Here is a 26,178-nt window from a genome sequence, read left to right on the forward strand (position 1 = left end):
ACTTCCACAGCACTTTTCACATCTTTGTTCTGTGCCTTGATAACAAGATTAACAACATCCTACGAGGTGCTCAGAGACTGGGAATTGTATCTATGTCACCTGTATCTGTCACACTGTTCTCGTTTAAACTATATGTCACTTTATACTTTAACCGGATCTTTTCCTGGAAGAGAGTAATGAAGATGATTTAGTTTCACATATAGTCCAGCCACAGACATGTCACTGCACCTCAACCTGTGAAACTTACAATAAAACAACACTGAGGAGGTTTGAACATCGCATTTATATTAAAAGAATATTTGTTTTGGAATATACCTAATTCTATACAATATTTGCAGATGCCTCAGTGAGAAACCACTTACTAAAAAATTGCATATTCACTTGGGCATTGACTTCAAATGAAATAATTCAAGGAAAATAGTATTGCAATAGTCACAATTAGTTTCGCAACAGTATGTTGCAATAGACTATTGCTATCGCCCTCAACAGTGCCTGCTAAATAAGTCAGTGAGCATGGTGTTTGTCATGGTGTTGTTTTGTCATGCTGGGGGATGCCCTCAACTCACAACTGTGGGGAAGTCATGCCTTTTGGTTTACACTTCATGAATGATGTTTCTATTATCTTACCCTTTTTGGGTTTGCTATAAGCATAACTTGTGTGATGGCTGCAGGGGGTAAGATGGGGTTGTATGCTGGGAGGTCCGAGGCTGAGGGGGGCTGCAGCTTCACCTTCATCACCTAGGGGCAGAACAGTGCATGGAATAACATCACCAACATCAACTACATCACCTAGCAGAATGGAAATAACATCACCAACATCAACTTCATCACCTAGCAGAATGGAAATAACATCACCAACATCAACTTCATCACCTGGCAGAATGGAAATAACATCACCAACATCAACTTCATCACCTGGCAGAATGGAAACAACATCACCAACATCAACTACATCAGCTGACAGAATGGAAATAACATCACTAACATCAACTATACAACTTCATCCCCATTGACTAACATCAAGTACATTCAGTACTAACTGCTAGGGCTGTCATGAAGCATTGAACTATTGATGGATTGCAATTGTTGAATCTCTCATAGTAATTAATTGATAGTAGAAATGAAAAATTATTGAGAATCGTGTTGCAATAGTTGGCAATAGACTATCGCTATAACAATAGTTGATTCCCCATCAATAGTCACCCCTACAAATTACTACTTCTCTATATAGTGGAAGCTGTCAAACCTGTGACTCATTGGGACTGAAGAAATAATCTGGGCTCATTTGCACAAAACGATCTTAACGCTACAATGATTGTAACTCCCATTCTCCAACAGAGGCTTAATGTCAGTATATTTGAACATTTACTTTTATTATCTGAGTTTAATAGTATGCCTATGCTGTATTTACCATGACTGCAATATGTAAGTGCGTATGGGTTTGGTGGATGGATGGTCCATGTTGGGAACTTTATACCTCTGCACTATTGCATGTATGTACGATTGTACGTATGCGTGTGCATGTGTTTGCGCACGTGTGTGTTGCAAGTCGTGTTGGGATGTGTGTGTGTATGGCATACAGGTATGGTATGTAATGTATGTAATGTATGTTTGATCCAGTGTCTCATAAGCCAACTGGCCAGGTGCTGTTTTCAATATATGGTAATATGTATATATACTTTATATCACAGCATGAGACACTTAAATAAAATAATTTTCTTCTTCTTCTTCTTCTTAAGAAAGTCGTAGCGCTAAGATCGCTTTGTGCAAGTAGGCCCTGGTTTGGACAATGTGCCAGTTGTGACAGCTTCCTCTGTATAAATGTGCTCCTAACTTTGACTTATAACTACTGCTGTGCTACCAGATAAGACTTAGCTTACTTTTGGCACAGCTGCCTGGAAAACAAACTTCTTGATTGGACTTGTGTTGGTGGACAGAGTTGAGAGGACCATGACAAGCACATCTGGACGTGGCTTGTCTGTTGCCAAATGGATGACAGTCTTCACACTGTTCTTGTCATACGCTGTCACAGGGGCAATGTCTGTGGCTGCAGATAACATTGTTGGACAGATTGTCATTCTATAGCAGCTGCTCTGATCATTGCACTTGGAACATGCCAAAGTTAAACCAACAAGTTCATAGATCATCGACCAAAATTGGAAATCAAAGGCTGCCACAGCTGCTATAACGCCCATATTCTTATTTTTGTGCTTCTCATCCCCAACTGACCCTTTTAATTTTATTGCACAATAAATTGCCCACAGTTTGTGCCACTTCGATTGTAAAAGCAAAATGTTGACAATTAATTGTCAAATATGACTTCAATGACTCAATAATGTGGGTGTTGCTGTGCATGATAAGGTGGTAATGTGATCGGAAATTGTATGTGTATAGAATGACGTTTTCTCTTCTGTTACTATAAACAGTTTTAATGAATGAACATGGGACGGAATGTAATCAATTAAAATGAAGTCAAAGATCATTCTATTGTGTTTTCTCTGACATCAGATGCCTTCTAATGGAAGTGTTTATCCATGCTACAATGCACTATGTTGCATCCCAGTAACTGTCTTGAGTACTCAGCTGATGGCATGTCTTAATGATAAAATTGTCTTTTATAGGTTACTACAATGTTCTGCTGTTAGTTTGAAGATTTAAGAACAAATGTTTTTAAGCATCTGAAAAAAACCCCTAAAACATGATGAACACTGTTCAGTGCAATCCACACTGAATTTTGCAAGTTTATGTGATTAACCTGAACTCAAAAGTGGATTTGTTGATACACTATTTTCGATGACGTGAAGACATGTGATTGCTAGATAACGTTTTTGTGTGAGCCATGGATCACGCCGTGGTAGAACTGAATCAGCAGTATCGTAAAGAGTATCACTGCGAGAGATGACTATATATATTTCAGATGTCACCCAAAACGTCATTACAGACTATAAACACATCTGGTCATTTATCTCACCTGGTTTAATATTTTCTAGGGGAACAAAGATGTCTGTCAGGGGAAGTAACTCTTGTGGTGCAACATTCCCAGGAAGGATGGGATTGACTATTGCTGTAGACTGTGAAGATGAGTTCTGATTGGCTAATGTCAGTAATGTAGGCTGTGAGCCTGGTGTTGATTGGCTTGCAGCAGACACTGCAGCAAGTTGATTCATGGTCATCTTCTTTGGTGTTGTTCTGAAAGATGGAAGACTTCAATGATGACAGGGTATGAATGTTAACTACTCTCTTATCCACTGACAGTGAGAAAGAGAAAAAACATTTGCATCATTATTTATTCACTGTGTGGTGCATCCTTCAAAAACCTGGGAGAAGAGAGAGAGAGAAAAGAAAACTTACTGTTGTGGGGGGAAGTGATTGCGCTGCTCCTTGCCACCCAGGCTTTGTTGAAGAAGATTCTGACCCAGGAGGTCAAGGTCAGCCATGGCTGTCACTGGTACCTTCTGTGATGACACGCCAGGTGAAGCACTTGAGGCCTGAACCCCTGCTGGTATCAACAGTCATGTGCTCTGGTAAATAGGCTTTAATACCCAACAGTCTTTAAACTCAACTGGACAAATGACCCATTCCATTTTGCTATGTGTCATTGTTGTTTATCAATCTGTAGAAATTATCAGTGGCAGCAAATGGCTGAAGCCCTGGTAAAATATCAAGAACTCATGTTGTAACAAAAAATGAGTTATTTCCCTTGCTTGCTGGAAACCAGGACACATTGGCATGTTCATTAGTTTTGGTGGGTGACGGTTTCAACAAGACTGGCTGTGATGACATATACTGAACAGCAAAAGAAACTCAAGTTTTGAAAAGTGAAATCTCATAAAATTAAGCGTTCATGTCTCTGTCTTACTTTTCTTTTGCTGTTCAGTATATGTAGGAGCAACACAATGCAATTTGTAGCCTATTTCCTGCCAGCTTCCCAGGCTATTCAGTTTGAAGAACAGACACAGGTCTGTTTCAAGACATTTGAACATGAATTAAGGACACTTCTGAATAATACACTGACATACATTGAATGACTTTTCACCTATTGACCCACTTTACTGCCCTTAATGATTCAATAATGATTCTTAAAATGAAAACAATGTGTTGGATAAAGGGAGTTGATTATTCATTAATCTTGAGTCATTCCGTTTCAATCTTACTACAATTTACTCTCAGGTTTTCTATGGTACCTTGTGCTACTGGTGCTACAGGCTGTTGCAGTTGCCCAAATGGCGACACACCAGGCTGCTGGCCCACTGCTGGCATCATGACAGGGAATGTCGCCGCTGCCCCCATGACTGGTGCTGTACCAGCGGCAAACATGCTCCCTGTTGGCATGGCTTGTGACACAGCTGGCTGTGGGGGTTGGGAAACTGACTGGAAAAGGGTTGTAAATGTTTGTAGGATGTGTTTGTCTACTTTGTTGGCAACATTTTCATCATTTCTTGGTGTATGATTTGTTACAGCTATAGGCATAGATGCCTCTTGATAAATGTTAACAGCTGATCATGCGAAAGGAGATGATTACTGGGTGACAAACTTATTGTATGGAAATTGGTTCTTGGAAAGATTGGAAATTGGAAGATTCAGAATGAAATCATATAATTTTTTTTGTAATTTGTTTGAGAAAACTCTAGAACCTTCCAAGACACACCAGGACTTTCTAGACCTCTGACAAAGAACAGACATCCAAAAATATTTCATCAAGAGTCAGAAAAACAAATTCAAGGCATCAATGTTGATCACTGTATTGTCTGCTCCAGACTCAATTATTTGCAGACCTCCATTAAGTTGGCATAGTGCAGAGGGCAGTGTAGAACTCAGGCACTAGTTACAATCTGTGTGAAGTACCTGTTGGGCAGCAGCTCCAAATATATCATCTAGTTCACTGAGGACTGAGCTGTCAGATGCCTGTGTTCCGGACACTTTCTTGTCATCCAGACCTGTTGGAAAGTGGGAGCCATGTGTCACATTACAATCAATGGCACTACTCCATGGCTTATACCTCCTTACAACATACTAATGCTCATAGCAGTTAAAAAGCACCTCCTTTGGTTTTCTTTCAACACAAGAAAACATTACAACAGTCACATAATACGAGTAAAAGGAGCATCTTAGGTACAGATCAATAAATGATACAAATATTTCTTTTCCCTTATGGAACTGGTATGGCAGCTCAGTATTTACAGTGTTCACTTGTCACGCTGAAGACACGGGTTTGATTCCCCAAATAGGTACAATGTGTAGAGCTCATTTCTGGTGTCGCCTGCCATGATATTGTTGGAATATTGCAAAAAGCTATGTACAACCATATGCACTTCCTCTTTTCCCTTATGATATGCAACAAAGAGAAAACAGAAACCCCTTGTGAGGAAGCAACCTGAATACATCTTAAGCAGCAACAGGCAATCTCCACCACCACATGATCAACATAAGAAAGCAGGAGGTCTAAGGACAAGACTTAGTAACAACGCAGTTTAACTGTCATAATGCATAACAAAAACATCCAACTTTCCCTATTCTTTTATGAACTAGATAAACTACCTAATGCCTGGAACTCGCCCTCCAAGATGGCTGTAGAGGTGGAGGTTGCTGACTGGTCAGGTCTAGCAGCTCTGCTAGGTGAGGATTCAAAGTTGAGATCCAGTAACGAGGAGGCATCTGTGAGGAGGATTATAGATGGGGATCACTATTTAGGAGTCGTATCTTGAGGGTGCTTAGTGGCCACTTTCATAGCACCACACTTGACAGCAATATAAGCATACATTGCAATTTTATTAAAATCTAAATATTTTAGATATTTAAATACTTACCTTACCATAGGTCTTATGCATATTACCTCAAGCTTCGCTAGAAGAGATCAGACAGTCGTTGATTCGCCATTCCCTAGATGGCTACCTCATGTAATCTACGAATGTAGTCACGGAAGTGACGTGATCTCCCCACTCGCGCAAGCGCGAACAATCCAAAAATCACTTTTACTGGCAACAGGAAGGTCCGAAGAGTCCAGAGTGGGGAGGAGCATCCAGCGTTGGGAGGGAGTCACCGCCCTATGGTAAGGTAAGTATTTAAATATCTAAAATATTTAGATTTTAATAAATTTTTAACTTACCTTACCATAGGTCTTATGCATATGGCTTCGACAGATGGATGGTGGTGTGGACTCCAGAGGACCATCCCTCAGCAACCAGTGCACATGCATTAGGAGAACCTGGGAGACCCATGTCAACAGTCACAGGACAAACCTGGAAGCAGGACAAAGAGTAACCCTAGGGAACTCCAAAGAAAAAACCGACGCACCCTGAAGGTGAGGTTAATCTTAAGACCAACGGTAAGAAACAGTGTTATTACCTAAAGGGCGGCCGGCCGGGTAAGTTGCTGGGCAACCACCAACGGACTGTAGTCCCTCCATGTCCTCAACTGCCAAGTCCCCCAGGTAGTGGGAAGCGAAGACAGTAGACCACTTCCAAAAGCAGCCTTCCATAGTTCGTGGCACTGTGCAATTACTATGGAGGGCCAAGGTAGATGCCAACGCTCTGATCTCGTGTGGGTTGTTCGCCACCGGATGAGGTAGATGCTTGGCATCAAAAACCGTCAGGATCGTAGATCGAAGCCATAAGTCGACTGTGTTCCTGTTCACCTCCCCTTGCAGGTAGTCGAAAGTGGGATGAACATTCTTTTACGGGAACGTCTCTTAGAAGCCAACTTCCGGATGTAACATCTGAGGGCTCGAACGAGACACAGTCGCACCTCCTCTAAGGCATGTTGTCCCAAGACTGAAGATGCAGGAGGAATGGAGAACAGCCTGTCTGGCTGTCCAGGAAGCTGATTCTTGGCCACAAAATCCCATAGGAGACCCAAGGAGGCTTGTCCATGCCTTGACTGCTCAAAGCGAACATGTGTGACGTCCAGGGCATGAATTTCACTAACTCTAGCCGCAGTAGCCAACGCTAGAAGGAAGACCGTCTTTTAGACGAAATACATGAAGGAGGCTTCCTCTCATACGGCTCATACGGAGGTCCTCTAAGATGTTGTAGGACGATGTTGAGGTCCCAAGCTGGAGGATGAAGCTTAACTTTCTGGTCCTCCAATTTGAAAGGCTTGAGTAGCGCAATAAGCTGTGGTATCTTGGAAATCTGTTTATCCGCTTTAATCGCCAAGAAGGAGTTCAAAGCCGACAGATAAGTCCCCAAAGTACTGCCTCTAAGATGCTTGCAGTTATGCAGGAACAGGAGGAAGTTCGCTAAAAACTGTGGAGAAGCTGTCATAGGATCTTGCGGTCTTGAACACAAAAACTCTCCAATGAGCGTCACTTGTCGTCATATAAGGACCTAGCGGACATACGATGCACACAAGCTAGGACGCTTGCCACTCACTAGCCCTTAACTCTCAATGCCTTCTGCAAATGACCCAACCGTGAAGATGAAATCTCAGCGGGTCCAGATGAAGCTGCCGACTGTGCGGATGTCAAAGCAGACGTAACTAATCTGGAAGCTGGTACGACTCTCTGCTGGTGAGAAGACGCAGGTCGGGGAAGCATGGCCTGGCTGGCCACCAAGGCGCGACCAAAGGCAGTCGCAGGTTCTGAGTCTGCTTGACCTTGGTCACCACTTCTGTGAGAAGGGCTGATGGTGGAAATGAGTAAGCGTCCAGACCTTCCCACGACAGGGACATCACATCAATCGTCCACGCCTGCAGGTCCACTGAGTGGAAATCCTGTGCTCCAGGGCGATTAACTTCGCCACTTGAGATGAGTACCCCTTGGCCCTCAAGACTTCACAGATGGTCCAGGCACAAAGATGAAATTGCGGCGGATCCAGGTGCAGTGTCCGATTGTGAGGATGGTACAGCAATTGGTCCCACTCTAGAAGCTGATTATTTGAAAGTGTTTCTACACAAATTATTCTCTGTTGGTGATATACGTAGGGGGCGAGATAAGGCGTCTGCCATGAAGATGCAGGCTCCTGGTATGAGAGATACTTTTATTTGGAGGATCTGACTCGACCACGTCGAAGGGTAGAAACGACAAGAAGTGTAGTAGAGGTCGAGGCCTCCTTGACCCTTGATTACCTAGAAGGCTACCATAGAGTTGTCCGTAAGGATCATCAGTAGCTTGTCTCTCGGTGCTGTCAACCAATGATAGACATGCATCACCGCTTTCATCTTTAACTGGGTGATGTGAAGAGATAGATCTCCACTCTTCCAGAATCCTGCTGCAACCTCCTTGACTAGATAGGCACTCCTCCTTGACTAGATAGGCACTCAATCCTTGGAGAGACGTGTCTACCTAAAGATGGTTGTTGAATGACGGCTCAAATGTGTAAGTTCCTACGCAAACATTGACCAGCGCGTCTACCACGGGTGTGGTGTCGAGACGTCCAATGTCGTAAACCTGTCTTGAAATCATGATCCCTGTCATAGACGTAATAGTGGACGTCTACGTCTGATCATATCCTGAGGTGAAGTGAGCAAATCGAGTAGACATTATCACTGACACAGTGACAACGGGCAGAGTACAGCTTGTGTATAACATCGCCTTGAACTTTGACTCCCGAACCTGGGACGGCGATGTGATGAATTAAATCCCGCGGAGTTAGATCCTCAAGTCATCCAAGCTGACTTAACAGCCTGATAATGAAGTCCATCTCTCTCAAGAAAAGCTTGTATGCCGTGAAGAATGCGTCATTATTTGACTTCAGAACGACCACGCTGTTTATTATGAATGTGTTGACATTTCAATGAAGTCTATTTAAAGCTGGCTGTCTGTCCGATCAGAAACTGCCATACATCGCTGCATGCCTCCTGACAGGCAGCGTTCAGACTAATGTTAGAGGATCTCTATGCCGACTAGAGGCATCCAATGCTGCTGTAGACTGCTAGTCTAGAGTGTAAACGACATCTTCCCATCGTAAAATGACTGTAAGTCACTGCAGACAACTTGCTAACACTAGAATAAAACAACACATTCTGCGCAGGGCGTTGTCCCTCGATGACCAATCAGATAGTAGATGTAACGACCCTGGGATCCTTTGCAGGGCGTTGTCTCTCGGGGACCAATCAAAATGTAGACGTGACGTCACCGGTGTAGCACATAACTGATCATCATGAAATCTTGTAAACGGTGTTTCCTTGCTAGCCTGTAGGCTTGACCGTAACCATGCTGTTTGGCGAGCACGTGTGTAAATGAGTAAAGCGTGCGAAAACTGTTCCGCCGCTTGAAACTGAAGTAGACAATAGCTTTCCAGGTAGATGTGTTGGCAATTTTTCCCCGAGGATAAATGCCGTCCTCTCTTGTAATCACGAGGTGTAGTTAGACGTGGCACTTAGTTGTTGTCTCGAAGAATCTTCGTGACCAAATGAGTAAAGCAAGTGAAAGAAAACTTTCTCCGCTTGAGGCTTATGTAGACAAACTGTAACGTAAGGATCTTCGAGGATGCGACCAGTCCCTCCAAAGGACACCCAGTCTCCCGCCTACCGGCATAGGAATACCTGGTAAGGTGATTGATCCTCGAGGCGTTGTCTTCAGACCAGTCCATCGCCGCCGCCGATGTAGCTGACGCCAGCGCAGAAAACGGCTTAAACATTTGCTTGAGTTCAGTCTTCAATGCCACCCGCTTAGAATCCTGCACTCTGTAAGAGTGCTGCGAGGAGCCCAATAACTGCTACAGAGATTCACCCAGGACAGCCACGCTGTTCGCGAAAACCAGGCTGTGTATCTTGTAATCTGACTTCCTGGACTTACACGCTTGAAATTCGGATTAGATGACAATTTCGCAAAGACCGCATTTAACAACAGTGGGATGAGTAGCTCCGGCGATAAATGAATTGCTGCAAGGTTGCTGGAATCAACCGAAGGCGAAGGGCAGTCCACTCGAAGACAACTGATAAGGGTAGTTAAGTGCCATCACCGTCGCCGTCGTCTCCTGCCTCCTCGTCGAAGTCCGGGCAAAAAAATCTGTTCTTCCCGGTCCTCCCAGGACACGGGATTCGAATCACGCCACAGTGTAGAAGACGAAGTCGATGCATGAGCAGCAGATTCCTTGGACGGGATTCAAGGTGGTTCCGGCTACCGCAAACGCCGAGATCTGGAGGAGCACCGAGGTGATATGGACTGGGATTGCAAGCAACGTCTTCACCTGGTAGTAAAGCGAGAGTCCTCATTCAAAAGGGCGACGCGGGGACCGTGAGCTTGACCGAGAGCGCCGACAAAGACTACTGTGGAGGGTACAGGATCACCAACTCCCAGGGAACCTGGAGCGTGATCTGCGCCGAGATCGCCCTTCATCCAGCTGTCGTGCAAAACCTCTTCCCTGGACAACGTATGCAACACCCTGGGTGTACGGTAAGGCGCAGGCGCTGGCGCTGGCACAGGGTCCGGCGTCGGCATAGGCGCTGGTGTCGGGATAAGCGCTGACGTCCGGATAGGCACTGGCGTAAGCACAGGCGATGGTGTAGACATAAACGCTGGTGACGGGATAAGCGCTGACGTCAGGATAGGCGCTGGCGCAGGCATAGGTGCTGGAGTAAGTACAGGCGATGGTGTAGACATAAACGCTGGTGTCGGGATAGGCGCTGACGTAGGCATAGGCGCTGGCGCAGGCATAGGTGCTGGCGGAAGCACAGGCGATGGTGTAGACATAAACGCTGGTGTCGGGATAGGCGCTGACGTAGGTATAGGCACTGGCGTAAGCACAGGCGCTGGTGTCGGCATAGGTGCTGGTGTCGGGATAGACGCTGGCATCGCAGCAGCACCGGGCGTCAGCAGGGAGCGCAGGAACCTCTGGACTTCCGGATGAGACAAGGCATCTGGATGAAAACAGATCCACGATGTAATCCAGGCGAGGTGGTTCCGGGGCATACAGCATACAGGCGTCACGGACGAACGCCCCATCCCAGGCGTCGGCACAGTCGCTGAAGGCGGTTGTAAGTCAGGGTCGTCCGGCAGAGATCCCAACGACCACGCTTGAGACGACATCCTTCTCTACTGCTGTGCAAAAAGCTTCTTCTTAGCCGCAATAAAGTCTTGAAATCCGCCACCAATAACGACTCGCAGTACTGGCAGCGTCCGTCAAAAGAGCAGGCTAGAGACGCACAATCCGGGCACCAAGGGTGAGGAACTTTCGCTGATTTCTGCCCCTAGCTGATAGTGTAAAACTGGCGAGACATACACAGTTAACTGTAACAAAACAAGACATAACAATGCGTGGAAACCAACGCTAGGAGGTAGAAAAAAACACCCCTACACCAGAAATGCAGCACCAACGCACCCCCACTATAAAGTAGGCACGCCCGTAAGCTCGTGACAGCGAAGGGCAAACAACCAGAAAGGCTACCTGCATACATCGCAACGTGGCACGAAAAAACGTATAAATGCAGTGAAACATGGGCAAAAATACTAATCGACATGGAAACCACATGGAGGAAGAAAAACCAGCAAGATATAATACCCCCACGGACGCCATGCCTCACTCACACACGACGCGGGCGAACCCACCCCGAAGTGAGAGAAAAAAACAAAACAACACGAGGTAGCAAAGTAAGTGCAGTTAAATGATTACTTACCTTAACACGCACACCTAAGGGATACAAACCATACCTACCCGTGAGGAACAACTTTATTGAACCACAAAGTAGGTAAACTAAGCGAACCAAAAAAAACGTCCGAACAGACGAACGCTAGAAGTAAAAGTGATTTTTGGATTGTTCGCGCTTGCGCGAGTGGGGAGATCACGTCACTTCCGTGACTACATTCGTAGATTACATGAGGTAGCCATCTAGGGAATGGCGAATCAACGACTGTCTGATCTCTTCTAGCGAAGCTTGAGGTAATATGCATAAGACCTATGGTAAGGTAAGTTAAAAATATATGTATGATAAGCAGTTACATGAAGGACAACACTTTCAACAGTCAGGGCTTTGGCAGAGTACTGTACTTTACAACAGTCAGTCTGTAGGAAGATGTTATTCAACAGGTACACCTGTGATGGAGTGCAGTGCTCATTAACAATTAAGGTTGAGGCTGATGATATCGAGCAATTACGACTATGACAGAATGCTGCGCTATTCTAAAGTTGCGACTGAGCTTTATCTATCTTGTGGGTGGATTTGTCTTAGAATCTGCAGAGTAAACTTAGCAATTCGAGCAATAAATAAACAAAACTGAACTGCTAAAAGGTAATTCTAATCCACCACCTGGATAAAACAAAAAGAATGTGCTTCAGTAAATCAAAAACCAATTGAGTTAAACCTGGTAGCAGAAAGTCATATGAGATCCCATGCCTACACTGTCTCACCACTGTACAAATAACTACAGGTATTAGTGCCAAGCATTACTTGGTACACAAAACATAACTGTTGCATGAAGCAAGTGCCTGCTATGATTTACTCCTGAGAAAGCAGCCAGAGTTACCTACCTTTCCCATGGGCCCAGTCCCCTTCATGGACACCTTCCACTTTGGACTTATATTCTCCCATTGTCTTCATGACTGTGTCATTAGCCTTCAAGATATCATCTGGAAACAAAGTGCATTTACAGCTCTACTATGGGAATTATGGCTCTTGAAGTAACAAGCAGTAAGAGAAATACTTAATCACTATTCAGATTAGAAGCACCGCCTGTTAATTATAAGCAACAAACTCAATCAAAATCTCCCTATTTTACTGTCAGTAAATATCATTTTATTTTTCAATGATTTCATATGAAATTTCAATTCTTATCTATTTGCACTCATGTGAAATTCATAAATGCTTGTATAAGTTTACTAAAGTAACAAAGTTCTGGAAATATCAGTGACTTACTGATTCCGTCACTGTCTTTCTCATCCACATCACTGGCAAGCCGGAACAGATTGGGGCGTAGCTTCTCTAGAGTCGCATGCAGCTCCTGAGTTGACGTATGGACATACATGTGGTTTAATGCCCATTTGAAATATTGGAAAAAGCTCTCACAAACATGTCATACCAACAGATGAATTTCAGGACAAAAAGAAGCAGATTACCTTACAAACTGATAATGAACATGATTTTGTGGACATTAAAAATATCTCTTTCACATCGTATTTCAAGAGTTCTATCCATGTAACCATGATAACACAACTGTCCTTGAAGTAAAGTATGTCTCAGTGTGAAAAACACTCCATAACAACTAGTTCTGGAGATCATGGAAATATAGTCAAACATGGTGGCTCCTGTCTCCCTGAGGTAGCACTCACCTTCATCATATCTTTCTCTGCTTGTGTAGTGGTGTTCTTGTCATAGATGGCCATCATCTCCGTTAGCAACTTCACATTGTTGCTGATTGTCTCCAGCTCATTGATTCGCCGTGAGATCTTCTCAGTCTTTGCTGCATCCTACAACCATGGACAGTCCATTGTGAGAGGCAAACCCTCTACAGTTTTAGTTACTCTTTTAAACTTAAACAGTAAGCCTTGAAGAGTACGACAAGTGGCTCCTACATAAAAAAAATTTATACATTCACTGACTGAAATCATATTTCAGGATTACGATTGAATGCCCACAATTTGCATTACCTGTAGAATGACTTCGACTTGTTCTAGATACTTTAATAAAAGCACAGTGCCTTTAGAAAGTGGACAAATATGACATATATTAAACCTGGTATCACATCATCTTTATCATTAATAAAGAGCAAATTGTAGTACTAGAGTTGAGTCACTCTGAGAGTGGAGATTTGAATTCTATAAGCAATGCACCTAATCACTTGCTTTAAAGTAACTGAGCACAGATGAGTGAAATCACACTGAACCTTTGATGATGTGATCTGCTGTAAAGGTGAATGTATTATCAGTATTACCTCCTTCACCATGTTCTTGATGAGTCTGTTGGCAGCCTGCAAGTCATCAGGGTTCTTACTCTTCAGAAGTTTGGAGAGAAGCTACAACACAGAGACAGGGGCAGTGATGATTCACGTCATTCACCTTGGGAGTCTTTAACAGGCACAGATTACCTAAGGGAGTTACAATAGATGATTTTGTGGAAATTTGTGCTGGTCACAACTGACAGTTACTCCCCTCTGGTGATAATCATTCCTGTGGATCAGCCATTATGACCAGCTGATCCACTTTACAGTCCCTACAGTCACCTCACATAACCAGCTGATCCACCTTACAGTGTCACATACCCAGCTGATCAACCTAAGTTATCTCGCATGACCAACTGATCAACCTAAGTTACCTCACATGACCAGCTGGTTCACCTTAGTTACCTCACATGACCAGCTGATCCTCACTGTAATTATGTCTCATGACCACCTGATCCTCACTGGAATCACCTCACACAACCAGCTGATCCTCATTGCAATTACCCAACATGACCAGTTGATCCCCCTCACACTTACTCTACATGATCAGCTGATTCACCTTACAGACACCTAATATGACCAGCTGATCCACCTTGCAGTGACTCCAAATGTCCAATTAATTCACATTAGCCTCACATGACCTGTGTGAAATCTGCATCTCAATAAAACCTACCTTGGCCTTCTCATCATCTTCAAACACAGCATTACGTGGCCGCTCTGGTGGGATATCAAAGGTCTGAAAGTACACACATGGATTGGTGATGCTGATTTTTTGCTTGTCCTGCTCATACCTAGCAGTCAGCACACAAGTTGACATGGTAACAGTTTCACTATGTCTGTCTATGTATTATTTCAAAACTATAATGTCTTAAATGATATGAAAACATAAAGTGTTCAAGGAAGTTGTTTCTACTTCCTCATCCAACACTGACATATACAATACAAAGTCTTCTCTTATCTTTGCATAGGACAGGCCAGTAAACTGAGTACCTTGCAATGCCTTGGCATTCTACTCTACACATCTGCAATAGTATTTCACCAGTGGACTCACTACTGAGGATGTTTAAGTCAGAAATATCAAGTCCTAGCTATAAACAGCAGTATCAGAGATAGTGTTTATCAAACAGTAACTGTGTCTGTTTAGGAGTTAACAATTCACTTACACAACAGAGTGTATATGTAGTCAGGTCATAACACCTAATGTGTGTATAATATTCTCATATAATATGCTTAAGACTTACATTGTACAAAATCAGTTGTAATAAGTGATCTGCCAAATCTGACATGAAGATAATGTTATATTACTAACACACATTAATAAGGACTATTGATTTCAGTTACTATTCAATATGGCAGACCATTGATTAAGATATCCTCATGACCCTAGAAATGGAAGATGGATTCACACTTATAAACTACCACTGGACTTCAGTCTTGTGTTAGTATCACTGTCTGGAATATCAATAACATAATGAGACAATAAACTTAAACAGAAAGTGTTGACATTATTACAGAAACAAATTGCAATCAATCACACACCAGACTATCAAAACAAATACAGTGGAACCAACAACACAACTCAAATTCAGCACTTGACTGTGATGACCACATGACATACAACACAATTTGTTAGGTATTTGAAGTGATAACAACCTGGGTATGGATACATCCAGCAAGATATTGCGACATTGCTGATGTGAAGGTCTTTGCCATACGCTTAGACACACAATACAATTGCATTGCAACAACAAAATCGTGTGTAGAAAATTGTGTATTTAGAGTACAAAGAGAACAAGTGAATGTGGTCAGCAATATTCTTGATATAATTGGTGTGAGAGCGTAAATAATCCTCTAGACACCAGTCCATGAAGGCATCTGCAACCATTCCCTCCACGGAGGTCTATGACACAATGAGCCAAACCACAGTCTGAGCAAATCACTTGCGCTTTATCACGCGTCTATACAACAACATGTGGTGCTAGGGTGGTACTTTCACATGGAGTTATCACTGTGCAGTAAAACAGTTTCAGGCACAAACTCAATCTATGTATCAAGTTAGAAAGATGCTTTCAAAGGGGACAAAGTGAATTACTGTAGAATACATGCAATTCAATGGTCATGTAAACAGAGGTATAATTTTCACTGAGAACTGGTCAAAAAGCACTATCTTTTTCTCCATATCACATCTGGAAACGCAACAAGGAATTTTACAAACAAAATCCAGTGAGTTTAGTTTTATGCTGCTTTTAGCAGTATTTAATGAAAACATATCGCACGGGGCACCAGAAATGGGCTTCACACATTATAACCATGCAGGGAATGGAACTCGAGTGTGTGGTGTGTCGAGCAAATACCTTAACCACTAGGTTGCGAAAACCAGTGACTTGGACCGTGATTTATAACAGAAGACTACAGTGTCATTCTCAAGAAATGACAGAGCAGAAAGGATTGCTCTCTGCTGTATTAAGATGAAACAGATTAATGTGTTGCTGTATGTTATGTCTTGAAGAACATTTGAACAGTTGAAGTCTGTCATATGAAAGCTTCATTGCCTGGCATGCCGAGATGCCATTTCACGGTAATGAGAGAACGATGAGGCCAGATTGACTCCAGCCCTCTGACAGTCTGACTTTACTGGCTATCATCTGTATTAAGGACTGTCAATACATCAACCTTGTGTTCAACTTCCACTGTTGCAATGAGACAAACATGACACTGTGCTGACAACATTACCAGTACACAGAATGCATCCCCAATTGAAGGCAAAAACAAACAGGCAAAATGCTGAATCATTACTAGGGTTACCTGGAAGTACTGGTCACCAATAAAGAAGAATTGAAATGGATTTAGTAGTGACAAATGAGCACAATGGAGAATTAGCAACTACTGTGGCTGGTTATCATGGATATGTCTACACAATTTGCACCAATCAACACATATCTAATTCAGAATTAAAGACCACTACTGTCAATTGTCAAATTGTGAACTATCAAAAGCATAGTTTAACTTGGGCATGTTTCTTGTTTAACGCCACACTCAGCAATATTCTACTGCTGTCTGTAAATAATCAGGTCTGGACCAGACGATCCAGTTATCAACAGCATGAGCTGATGAAAAGTCATTCCGTTACAGGTCAGATCAGGGGAAGCATCTAGATTATACAAATTACTTTTTAACTGAGGATTATCACTGTGTGATAAACACACAAATTCACACAAGAGAGCCAGGTAATGTCTTAATTAAATCCGAATTACAATCCAGTATATAACCCACAACCACATATATATCTGCTTAGCTGTCAAATCCAATGTGAGCGGTCCGGATATTTTGTTACAGGTATTCAACCAATCAGAAAATGCTATTGAACTACAACAACCTTAAGGCAAGAAATAGCAGTAATCCCTTCATGAAGCCCCCATTTCTGTTCTTTCTTGAGTAATATTACTAACAACTAACAAACCCTCACTGGCAGCTACAAATGTCTGAAGATTGAAAAAATACAGAGAGTTGTCCTGAGAGAAGGTGGGCACATTTACAGTAAATCAGTATACATATCATCAGAAACATCCATTTGCATAGAGCTGTTCTATATTCTATCATTACTATAAGTATCAATAGTCTTCCATTGGCATCAAACTTTAGACACTATGATGTTGTAATGGTTTTATAATCCCCGTGAAGCACAAGCAAGGGGATGAGGCCATCTCCACATCAATTCAAAAATATGAAATAAGGAAGCTGAGGGACGATTTGTAAACATTCATGAAAAAGGATGAATCTGACATTTAGCAAAGTGATATTTCTCTGTGAGATACAGAATTTAGTTATACAATATAATGGGATAATCCTTGATCTGTCATCTGAGCACCTGACTAGGCGATATATAGATGTAGAGATTGACTCACTGTATCCACGTATGTCGGATCCTCCTTCACTATGCCCTGGGTCTTCAGCATGGTGTATGCCTCCTGGATCTTGCTCTCATGGGTCAAGCCCTTGCTCCAGCTGTATAGAATCTCGATACATCTCTTCTTCACTTTCTCTGTTGTCTTTGAGCCTAGATACTGGAGCAACACATACAAGCTGGAGTGTCAGTGAGAGTTTGCAGGTGTAGGGAGTAAGTGAGTTTAGTTTTACTCGGCAATCAGAAATATTCCAACTATATGGCAGTTGTCTGTAAATAATCAAGCCTGGACCAGACAATACAGTGATCAAGAGCATGAACATCTATCTGTGCAAATGGGAACCAATGACGTGCCAACCAAGTCAGCAAGTCTGACCACCTGATGCTGTTAGTCACCTCTTACAACAAGTACAGGTTACTGAAGGACAATATCCTACCCCGCACCTTCACGGCTATCAGGTGTACCTTGAAGTGGGTTTGCATGCAATCATAATGTTGTAGCCATATATTGATGGCATATTCATCCACTTCAGACTGAGAGTTGGACATGAAGTGAGTTGAAAGTTAGGTGAGTGAGTAAGTTAAGTAATATTCCAGCAATATTACGGAGAGAGAGAGAGAGGTGTGTGTGTGTGTGTGTGTGTGGATTGTACCCATGTGGGGAATAAAATCTGTGTCTTCAGCATGACGAACAAATGCTTTAAACACTAGACTACCACACCGCCTCAGGTAAACTATATTACATCGAGAGATCTATTTACAGTAAACAAATCAACAGCCAAACAATAACAGACTTACAGTTTTCCAATCCTATCCTATCACACCATACCATACCCGTATCATGTGTCTGCTTAATGAGGAACGGAAGCCCAGAGTGAGTCAAGCACTACTGACAAAGCTTATCATGAAACGAATTAGGCAGAACCTTGAACTTAACTTGGAATAACTGCATTCTTTCGATGACTAAGGGATGTAACTCCACTCAACAACATATGCCACCTTAGATAACTGGGCCACCCATGCTATCAACAGGTAGATACCAACAAATTCCACTGTGTTGGACATTTGTGCCTTTATTTACAGCTGGAATCTCAACATCTTGGTAATCATTTATATACTAACCTTGGGTGACACAACTTTGATAATCTCATTTAGAAAGCGAAATTTTCCAATTTCTTGATGAAATCTGCGACCACAGTTCTTCACACATGCTTCCAGTGTCTGGAGGAGAGAACAAACAAAGGTACCACAATGATAAAACTAACATGCTCTCAACACAGTAATATTTTCATAATGCTTATATATGTAGAAGTTATAAGAAGCTCTTATCTAAGCAAGTGAGAGGATTTTACATATTTTGATTGATATTTCTGTTGTCTCCTGTAGAGATTATGAATTCTTTGAAGAAAGTCCTCCTTGGGGTACATACAGGCATTTTTGTGTCCATTAAATGTAACCATAACTGTAACCATATTTTGCAGTAAAATATTTACGAAACAAAAAGTCATGTTTGCGCTGAGGCTTTGGGGGACTGAATCAGCTATGGTTTGAGGTTGATAATCCAACCTAACATGGTGAGAATATCCATCACCATCTGTGTTTGTTATCTGCTCAAGTGGGTAGCAAGAACTGAGAGTAGCCAGTCGTCCAAGTACGGGTAACAAAAGTTGCTCCGGGCCCTGGCCAAGCCACCCAATGGATCCTGGGATTCGTGTGTGGTTGAACCTTCTGGAATAGCAGGTTCGGTATTAGTGGAAACCAGCATTGAGACGACCACAGAGGTGCTAGAAGCAGCAGTAGCCAAACTGGTTGGAGGGCTAGCTGTGAAAGGACCCTGGAGATCTGTGGTATCGGTGGGAATGCCCACAGAACCCTGTCTGTCCAGTCGAGCTGGAAGGGATGGGCGGCGTTCACTGTGACCTGTGATCCGTGAACAAAACACTACAATCTGTTTCGTCACCACAAAGGCAAACAGATCCACCTGGAATAACCTGAACAACTGCTAGAAAACCCTGAATATCTCCCAACTGAGTAACCACTCATGGAGTGCAAGCGCACAATGTGAGAGCGCATCTGCACAAATGCTGTCTACCCCGCCAAAGGGGTAGCAGGTGAAACTGATCACACTTCCCATCGAACGAAAAGTGGAGGGTGAATAGGTACATGGAGGTTTTTGAGGTCTATGGATGTAGGCCAATCCCCTGCCTTCTCTGATGAGATCACTGAACGCAGTGTCTCCATCTTGAACGACAGTACCTCGATCAAGTTGTTCAAACCCTTGAGATTTTAGTATGGGTCTGAACCCTCAGTCCTTCTTGGTAACCAGGAAATAAGTATAGTAAAACACCTGATTTTCCTAGCCCAAAAGAACTACCTGAATGGCAGCATTGTCCAGTAAAGACTTGACCTCCACCCAGAGAACATCCGCATTCTCCCAAGTGTTTGGCACCGGATTGCGATGAAGAAAAGGGAAGGATCTCACTTCCACTTTTGCATATGGCCATCCCTGAGCATGGACAGGACCCAGGGATTTGAAATGACTACTTCCCACTCCCGCAGGAAAAGAGACAGTTGGCCGCTGACAGGGATGTTGGGTAAGAGACAGTGAACCTCAGAAGTCGGCAGTGCAACAACTGCTTGTGCCAGGATGACCAAGGGCCCTGGAGGAAGATTTACTGGAAAGCCGGGGCTGACTTCCCCCTCCTCTGAATAGGCTGCTGAGTAGGAGCAGCCTTACCTTTTCCCTTGCTTTTGCGTGCCTGGAGTAGAGTCCAGTCCCGAAGTGGAAGGATATGCAGCCATAAGGACAGAAGGCTGGTTGTGAGAGGTGAGGGGGTGGGGGGGTGGGGTGTGTGTGTTCATGCAAGGGCTTAGAGTCCTTGAATTGACTAACCTGTAAGGGTGGTCTCACAAAACAAAACGAAACATTTTATTGCAAAATGTGATTACAATTGTCGTGGGACTTTTAATGGACATAAAAATGCTTAAATTTGCCACAAGGAGGACTTCTGAAAAAATACTAACTTGCTAATCATGTTACCTTTACATCTTTGTCAACTTTGTACTTACATTGTCATATGCAAGCAAAATAGTCTTATTGCATACCAGAAGCCCTTCACAAATACTTCAGCTTCTTTCATGACAAGTTTGATTTATTTTTCATTTCTGAATTTTGAAATTACAATTTGAAGTATCTTACAATAACTCTGCCAACAAGACATACATATGGAAGAAATGAAAGTATTTTCCAAAAGTACCATATAACATACTCATTTATATTTCAAATTATGACGTACAGAAAAATGTAATACCATGCGCATGTAGCATTTTGGTAATACCCAACTATAATTATCAGTGCAAATGTGGAATAATAGTGACAGCTCACAGTGAGGGCAAACAGTGACTCTCTCTCCTGGGGTGACTGTATCTTGTGTGCAAGTAGTCGCACAGCGAACTGGGGGCCCTCCAGTTCATGGTTCACCTTGTCACAGAACGCCATGATAAAGTCCCAGTCCTCATCTCTCTGGGCAGGGTTTGTCGCTTTGTCTGGTGATTTACATAAACATTGTTTAATCTCAACATTAGTTGAGGAAGGGCCTACGCATCTCTTTATTGTTATAACAATAATATACTTTGAAAGGTCTCGGTAAGCAGTAAGAAACGTGAGAGAGGTACACTCCCTGGTACTATGTGAAACCAAATCCACTGGTTGCGACCACAGCAATAATGATTAAAGCTTCAAGTAACATCCCCAAGCGTGGTAGTTACTTGAGAGTCGTGAATCGTCATGAATTAACAGGTTTCTTGCTCTCAGACAGAACACTTTCACAATTTGCTATAAAGAGATTATGAAAGACAAACCTATGCTGTTCAAGAAGTAATGCAACACCATTATCACATTTATATATATGAAACATAACATTTACCATCAATGGAAAGCCTCAGATGAATTCTGATCAACTGACTAAATTTTGTGACGTAATATCCAATGGGAGCAGGCCATTTCCCACCCGGACAATACCCACCTGGACAAACACCACCTGGACAATTACCACCAAGGACAATTCCCACCTAGGACAATTCCCAATTAGTTATTTTCACTATAATCCCCACCATCTCTACATGCAATTTTTAATTTGTGCAATATTCACTTTGATAAAATATAAACCTGGGTGCTACTGTTTTAAGTATACATATTTTGAGATGAATCTTAGTGTGAATGTTCTTTTAAGGTGAGCATACATACCTTGCTAGAAAAACAATAGAAATCTACAGGTTTTTCAGCATTTATCTAATTTAGTAGTGTTTGTAGTAAATTAGAGAGTTGTAAATAAAATGGTTTGTATTCCACATGCACCTCACCTCCACCATGGATAACCAAGTAGAGTAAATTATATCACAGAGAGGTGTCAAGAAGGTTCATTTCTGGGAGAGGAGGAAGGGAGGTGCGTCCCCTACAAAAACATATTTAGTCTGCTAGAAACATGCAGTTTTGGGGCATACTTAACCAGATAATACTTAACTCAAATGGACATATTTAAACAGCTATTTACTGAAATTCTTTCAGACATTCTAAATTTATAAACATATATGTATTTTCTAAACATCAGAGAGTAGATTTTGTGTTTGAAAATCGGAGTAACTCCTCCAAAATCGGAGTCGTTGGCATCTCTGTCATAACTGTAATTAAAAAAGATGGAATTCAGAAAGAACCTTCCCTTCTATGTTTTCATGAGATCACAGTTTTCTGAAGATGTGACCCAAATTTATGCAAACTTGGTTAATGTGGGAGAGACCAAGCTCCCTTATATAGGACAGTGTTAGGTGGTGGAGTGATTGTAATCACGGTATTTATGAATGAGGAGTTAATGACAATTGTCCAGCAATCCATTGATGAAGATCCACATTCAACTGAGCGTGAAATTACTTCATCATTGGCCATATCACTCCTTCATGACCATTCGAAGTTAAGATATATTTGTGCTCGACAGGTACCTCATGTGCTGACCCCTGAACAGAAACAAAAAGAAGACAAAGTCATCAATATCCCCATCAATGGCAAAATACTCTGACATGAATATGTCGAATAGTTATGATGGTGTCCATGAGGAGAGTATTGAAAATATTTTTATTCAGAATTCCAAAACTACCAAAAGTCAACAGTACTCCACCAGACCAATCTATGTTTGGTGAAGAAATATTGAAAGGTTTTACAGTTCTGCTCTGAGAAAGAACACTACCACCATATTCAGTGAAAGCCAAATGAGTTGCCATGGTAAGACAGAAATATATTTTATTCAGAATTCCAAAACTACAAAAAGGCACCAGTACACCACCAGATCCATCTATGTGCCAAGTCTGGTTTAGAAATACTGAGCAGTTTTAAAGTTCTCCTCGGGAAAAGAGCACTCCCACCTAATTCAGTCAAAGTCAAACTTGTTACCATAAAAATGCAAAACACTGTTTATTCAGAATTCCAAAACTACCAAATGTCAATTGTACTCTACCAGACCAATCTATGTGCTAAGTCTGAGGATGAAATACTGAAAGGTTTTACAGTTCTGCTTCGGAACAGTGCACTACCACCAAATCCTGTCAAAGTCGAATTTGTTGCTATGGAAATGCAAAAATATTTCATTCAGAATTCCAAAACTGCCCAACAGCACCAGAACACCACCAGATCTACTCTAAGTGCCAAGTGTGGTGAAGAAATAGTGAAAGGTTTTGAAGTTCGGGTCTGGAAAAGAAACGTGCACGGACACATGGACACACTGATGGAGTGCATTTTATTATCTAGCCTCATGTAAGAATGTTGAGTTTTGATTGGTCCATGTGACTCTGATAAAATACCATGTACATCCATCACGATCCACCACACGCAAAAGTCACACGCCTCGGTGACAACGTGAAGTGAGAAAAGCGTGCATCGACAAGCCTTTAGTAACATGCGGTGCATTAAGGTCAAACGATCAGCTGGTGTCAACATGGCAGCAAGTCGATTCGATGTGTGTTGTTTTGTTTTGATTTAGTGAAAACATTCAGCTAGATAAATGCGTTATCACATCGTGTCGAGGGAAATACGGGGTTTTATCAATCCCGTGTAAGGTTGTAAGGTTGAATACAACCTTACTCGGGACTGATAAAACCCTGTATTTGCCTCGACACAATGTGATAACTTATAATACCCCCTGCAAAATGGGGGATAACAAAGGCTTCAGTGTGCTCGCTGTATATTAAATATGTCTGAACCAAATGGACCAAAGTGGCTCAAAGATACTGCCACTGGGTGATGAGACTTAGATCTACTTTCTTGGTATCCGCAAAAAGTAGTCTAACATGCTGTGGGTGGGTTAGGAAAATCTAGTGATGGCAAAACTAGGATTTCAGAGCAGAAAGAAGACTTTTTTCCCATTTTTTTTCAACTATGATGGGCCTGTAATTACTGATATCCTGTCTGCAAAAAATACTGTTCCTGGCACTTACTTCTGCAACACTGTCCTCCCCAAGATGGTTGAATCTATGAAAAAGAAGTGACCTGAGACAGGACTAAGTCGTGTCCTGCTCCACTATGACAATGCTTGTTCCCACAAGATGAATGCTGCTACAGAGAATATAGACAGACAAGGAATGACCCGTGTGCCTTTCCCTCCTTACAGTCCCCACCTAGCACTATCTGACTTCTGACGCTTCCCAACATTGAAAGAATGACAGGTTGGAACGAAATTTTCACAGATACAAGATGATTTGAGACAGATGAATACTGTGATGCCTTCAAAAAGTGGCTTGACCGCCTCAAATTATGCATAGAAAGAGGACTGGAATACTTCAAAGGAATGTGAAAATTTCAATTTTGTATGTTGTATGTGCAGTAAAAATTATTCATGAGTAAAAAATCACTGATCTTGAAAAAGTGATTTATTTCATGTGAAAGTCATGTCATATCATAGAAATATTAAAGTATTCATTTTTTAAGTACATGCTGGAACATTTTGGAACTATTATGACCCCTACTGCCATTACCCCAAGCATGAAGCAAAATTTACTTCCTCAAGAATAATCCTGCAACAACTATAGTAAAGTTACCTTGTATCCAAATGAATACATGTTTCAGATGTTTTGGTTAAAAACATGATGATTCTTACCATCCTAAATAATTTTTAATATTAAAACTATTTAGATTCATTACTGGTACTGGTAAATGTTCTACAGTGTCATTTGCATGTACTGTGTGCCATAGTAAGAAAATAGCAATACGGCAATAACACTAACAGAGAGTTACAGTTCAATTTCCTGGTCAAACAAGGCCAAGATCACATTATTTAGTTGCAACTATATGCCACATTGTCTGTGACAGAAAATGAACATTAAACATCAGTCAACAGAAAATAAATATAAAATGCTAAATGTCAGTTGGCGTGCATAATCCTGGAACTAGTGAAAGCAACAATATTAACTACCTCCACGATAATAAGGAGTACCATGATACTAGAGAACTCACAAACGTAACAAAAAGCCCAAAGAATAATTACAATATGTAGTATAGTATGCTAAGGGCAGCAGGCAGGAACATGTTACAAAAAAAGGTAGGGGGCGGGGCGGAAGAAACTGTTTCCGTCTCTGGTCCAGTTTGATCAAATTAAGTGTTCATGGCTAAATTTCCACGAACACTTATTTGGTCAAATCATTGCTTACAGTAGCTATTGTGACTTAGTACTATTCTTTGACTGCATCCGTGGTGGCTAACAAAATTGACAATCTTAGGAGCCACTGTCAACTGACTGAATAAAAGATAGGTTTGGTAGTCCACGATAAAAACATTTCGTTGGCACCAGACAAGGGCATATCAGACTATCACGAATTTATACGCACATGCCGGTCAGCAATTATTTATGCAGGCGCTGTTTCAAATAGTCTATACATCATTGTGACAAATAAATATTCAAAACTAACAACCAATTAAACAATTTGTGCTTTTTTGATTACTGCAAAATATTCTGTCTGCCGCCAACTTACTCAGTACCGACTCCAACGTTTCTCGTTCTTCGGCCATCTTGGTGACTATCACGCGACAAGTTGCGCGAGATTGTACGATACTTCCGACACTAAGGGGGCGTGGCATTGACAATTGCGTTTATACAACATAGTGAAATTGTAAACACTAGCCCAGACACAGATGACTGCATGCACACAGTATTAAATATAGTATATGAATCAATAATATCTGGAGCTTCTGAAATGCATTCATGCTCTAGAAATGACATAAGATTTAAATAAGAGAACAATAAAGTGCAAGAGACATTTATATCCATGTACACGTATAATGAAACAATCAGAGCAAATTTGCGAAATTATTTTAAATTATGTCTTCGTTCTGTTCTCAAATTACGTAACGTCAAATTCCAGTTATTTGGAACATTAATGCAGGGGTCGTTTATATAAATGGCGAGGTGGGGGTGAGGTG

General features: G+C 42.0%; 1 protein-coding gene across 2 annotated transcripts; it reads right to left on the bottom strand.

Annotated features, from left to right (window-relative positions):
• LOC137283306 (ADP-ribosylation factor-binding protein GGA1-like) lies at positions 1-25,796 on the bottom strand. 2 transcript variants are annotated; one of them, XM_067814757.1, is made up of 17 exons: positions 25,731-25,796; positions 21,103-21,263; positions 18,840-18,938; positions 17,719-17,877; positions 14,487-14,549; positions 13,808-13,888; positions 13,206-13,343; positions 12,793-12,877; positions 12,408-12,506; positions 5,539-5,655; positions 4,846-4,937; positions 4,185-4,371; positions 3,352-3,499; positions 2,972-3,189; positions 1,881-2,047; positions 628-738; positions 1-163 (listed from the first exon to the last, which is right to left on the bottom strand). In XM_067814757.1, the coding sequence occupies exons 1-17, from the start codon at positions 25,765-25,767 to the stop codon at positions 71-73; spliced, it is 2,055 nt and encodes a 684-aa protein (XP_067670858.1). In that variant the 5' UTR covers positions 25,768-25,796; the 3' UTR covers positions 1-70. The 2 variants fall into 2 exon arrangements, with proteins under 2 accessions (XP_067670858.1, XP_067670859.1); XM_067814758.1 differs by having other exon boundaries at positions 3,352-3,496; positions 25,731-25,784.
• Between the last annotated feature and the right edge of the window lie 382 nt (positions 25,797-26,178).

This window comes from Haliotis asinina, chromosome 5 (genome assembly GCF_037392515.1).
Source record: "Haliotis asinina isolate JCU_RB_2024 chromosome 5, JCU_Hal_asi_v2, whole genome shotgun sequence".
Taxonomy (NCBI): Eukaryota; Metazoa; Mollusca; class Gastropoda; order Lepetellida; family Haliotidae; genus Haliotis; species Haliotis asinina.

Excerpts from the sequence above, each read along its gene's own strand:
- LOC137283306 (XM_067814757.1), bottom strand. The coding sequence starts at position 25,767 with ATGGCCGAAGAACGAGAAACGTTGGAGTCGGTACTGA. Across the intron at positions 12,878-13,205 it reads CAGAGAAAGATATGATGAAG|GAGCTGCATGCGACTCTAGA; the intron begins GTGAGTGCTACC and ends ACGTCAACTCAG. Across the intron at positions 3,500-4,184 it reads TGTAGCACCAGTAGCACAAG|CAGGGGTTCAGGCCTCAAGT; the intron begins GTACCATAGAAA and ends TGTTGATACCAG.